Source organism: Corvus kubaryi, unplaced genomic scaffold (assembly GCF_017639235.1).
Source record: "Corvus kubaryi isolate FWS band 111438036 unplaced genomic scaffold, C.kubaryi_AGA036_p1.0 66, whole genome shotgun sequence".
In the NCBI taxonomy this organism is placed as follows: Eukaryota; Metazoa; Chordata; class Aves; order Passeriformes; family Corvidae; genus Corvus; species Corvus kubaryi.
Window position 1 is genome coordinate 3605063 of NW_024582054.1, and position 1567 is coordinate 3606629.

Genomic DNA, 1567 nt, shown 5'->3' on the forward strand with positions numbered 1-1567 from the left:
AATTCACTCTCAGCTACCCCTTCTCCCACATTCCTGGGCCCCAAACCCTCTGCTTCCTCTGTATCGGACGAATTGGGACACAAGCTCACTCTGCCCTGCACGGTGTTGTAGAACGGCGTTTCCTCGGGCTTCCTCTCACTTTTGTGAGAAATACCATGGTGCTTCTCAGCGAGACTACTGGGCAAACAAACTGCCGCTGTCCTTTTTCCCCCCTCCACTTGTTCAACTGATGGAAGCCCATGTCGAGCGTTTGCGTGTCGGTACACTCCTTAACACGTTTTGTTTCCCTTCTAGGGATCTGCTAGATGAGCCAAACGCACATTAGTTTAGCGTTTTCCTGTCAAACAGGATATTTGTGGGCAGACAGCAGCAGGTGTGTCTGGGAGGCCCGGCCGCAGCACTGGATGCCCCACAGCTTCACCTGCTGACTGCGGGTGTGAGGACTCTGGCTGCCAGTGCTGGCAATCCCAGCCTTGACCAGCGGTTACCAGTCAGGAACAGGATAACACAGCCCTTTCTTTTTGCGTCCTAGGTGTGGGCACACCTGCATGACCCCACAAGGAAGCTGTGTTTTGAGTGGGGCAGCAGGACTGTGGGGCTGTGAGTGAGCGCCCGGGCTGGCAGGATGGGCCACCAGCTGTGCCACAAGGAAACATCCTCACAGTGACACGATGCACCTGAAGTTGTATCAGGGAAAGTTTATGTTGGGTATTAGGAAAAGGTTCTTCGCCCAGAGGGTGGTTGGGCACTGGAACAGGCTCCCCAAGGGAGTGGTCACAGCACTAAGTCCGACAGAGTTCAAGAAGCATTTGGTCAATGCCCTCAGGCACAGGGTGTGACTCTTGGGGTGTCCCGTGCGGGGCCAAGAGTTGGACTCGATGATCCTTGTGGATCTCTTCCAACTCAAGAATATTCTGTGATTATGCCACCCGGATCCACCCGTGAGGACGCGCCTGGTACAGGCTCCCGCGCCCCGTCTAGCCCCGGAGCGCTTGAAAGACAAATACCCCGAAAGCGGCGGAGAGCTTCCCCTCACAGCACGGCAGGAGCACGGGGCACCCACCCGCGGCCTCCGCCGCGCGCCGGGGAGGCGCCGGGCGGGCCGCGAGCTGGGCGGGGCTGCTGCAAACCGCCTTATCGCGGCACGCGGATCCCGTGACGGACGGGCATAACGACCAATGAGCGAGGAGCTCTCCCTCGGCGGCCTGTGCTCGGCCGCGCGGATCGCGGCCAATGAGAGGCGCGGAGGCGGGCGATGGGCGGGGCGTCCCGCCCCCGTGTGCTGCGCGCGGCCGAGGCGGAGAGGTGGGAGCGGGCGCCGCCGCCGCGCGCTCGGGCTGAGCGGCCGCGGGGCCGGTACGGGCACAGCGGGCAGCGGCACCGGCGGGACGCGACGCGGCGGGACGGGCAGCAGCGGCCGCAGCCATGGATCACTACGACCCGCAGCAGACTAACGATTACATGCAGCCGGAGGAGGACTGGGACCGGGACCTGCTCCTCGACCCAGCCTGGGAGAAGCAGCAGAGGAAGGTGGGCGCACTCCTGTCCTCTCCCCTGGCATACATCC

At 62.3% G+C, this 1567-nt stretch overlaps 1 protein-coding gene across 6 annotated transcripts in view; it reads left to right on the forward strand.

The window, feature by feature from the left end:
- The first annotated feature begins 1346 nt into the window (after positions 1-1346).
- Positions 1347-1567, forward strand: part of ACTN1 (actinin alpha 1) — an 87593-nt gene continuing 87372 nt past the window's right edge. For 3 of the 6 annotated variants that reach the window (XM_042047798.1, XM_042047802.1, XM_042047801.1), the window contains exon 1: positions 1348-1530. In XM_042047798.1, coding sequence (XP_041903732.1) covers positions 1426-1530 — 105 coding nt within the window. In that variant the 5' untranslated portion in view covers positions 1348-1425. Of the gene's footprint in view, positions 1531-1567 lie in introns of all 6 variants that reach the window. The other 3 variants (XM_042047799.1, XM_042047803.1, XM_042047800.1) reach the window with 2 other exon arrangements.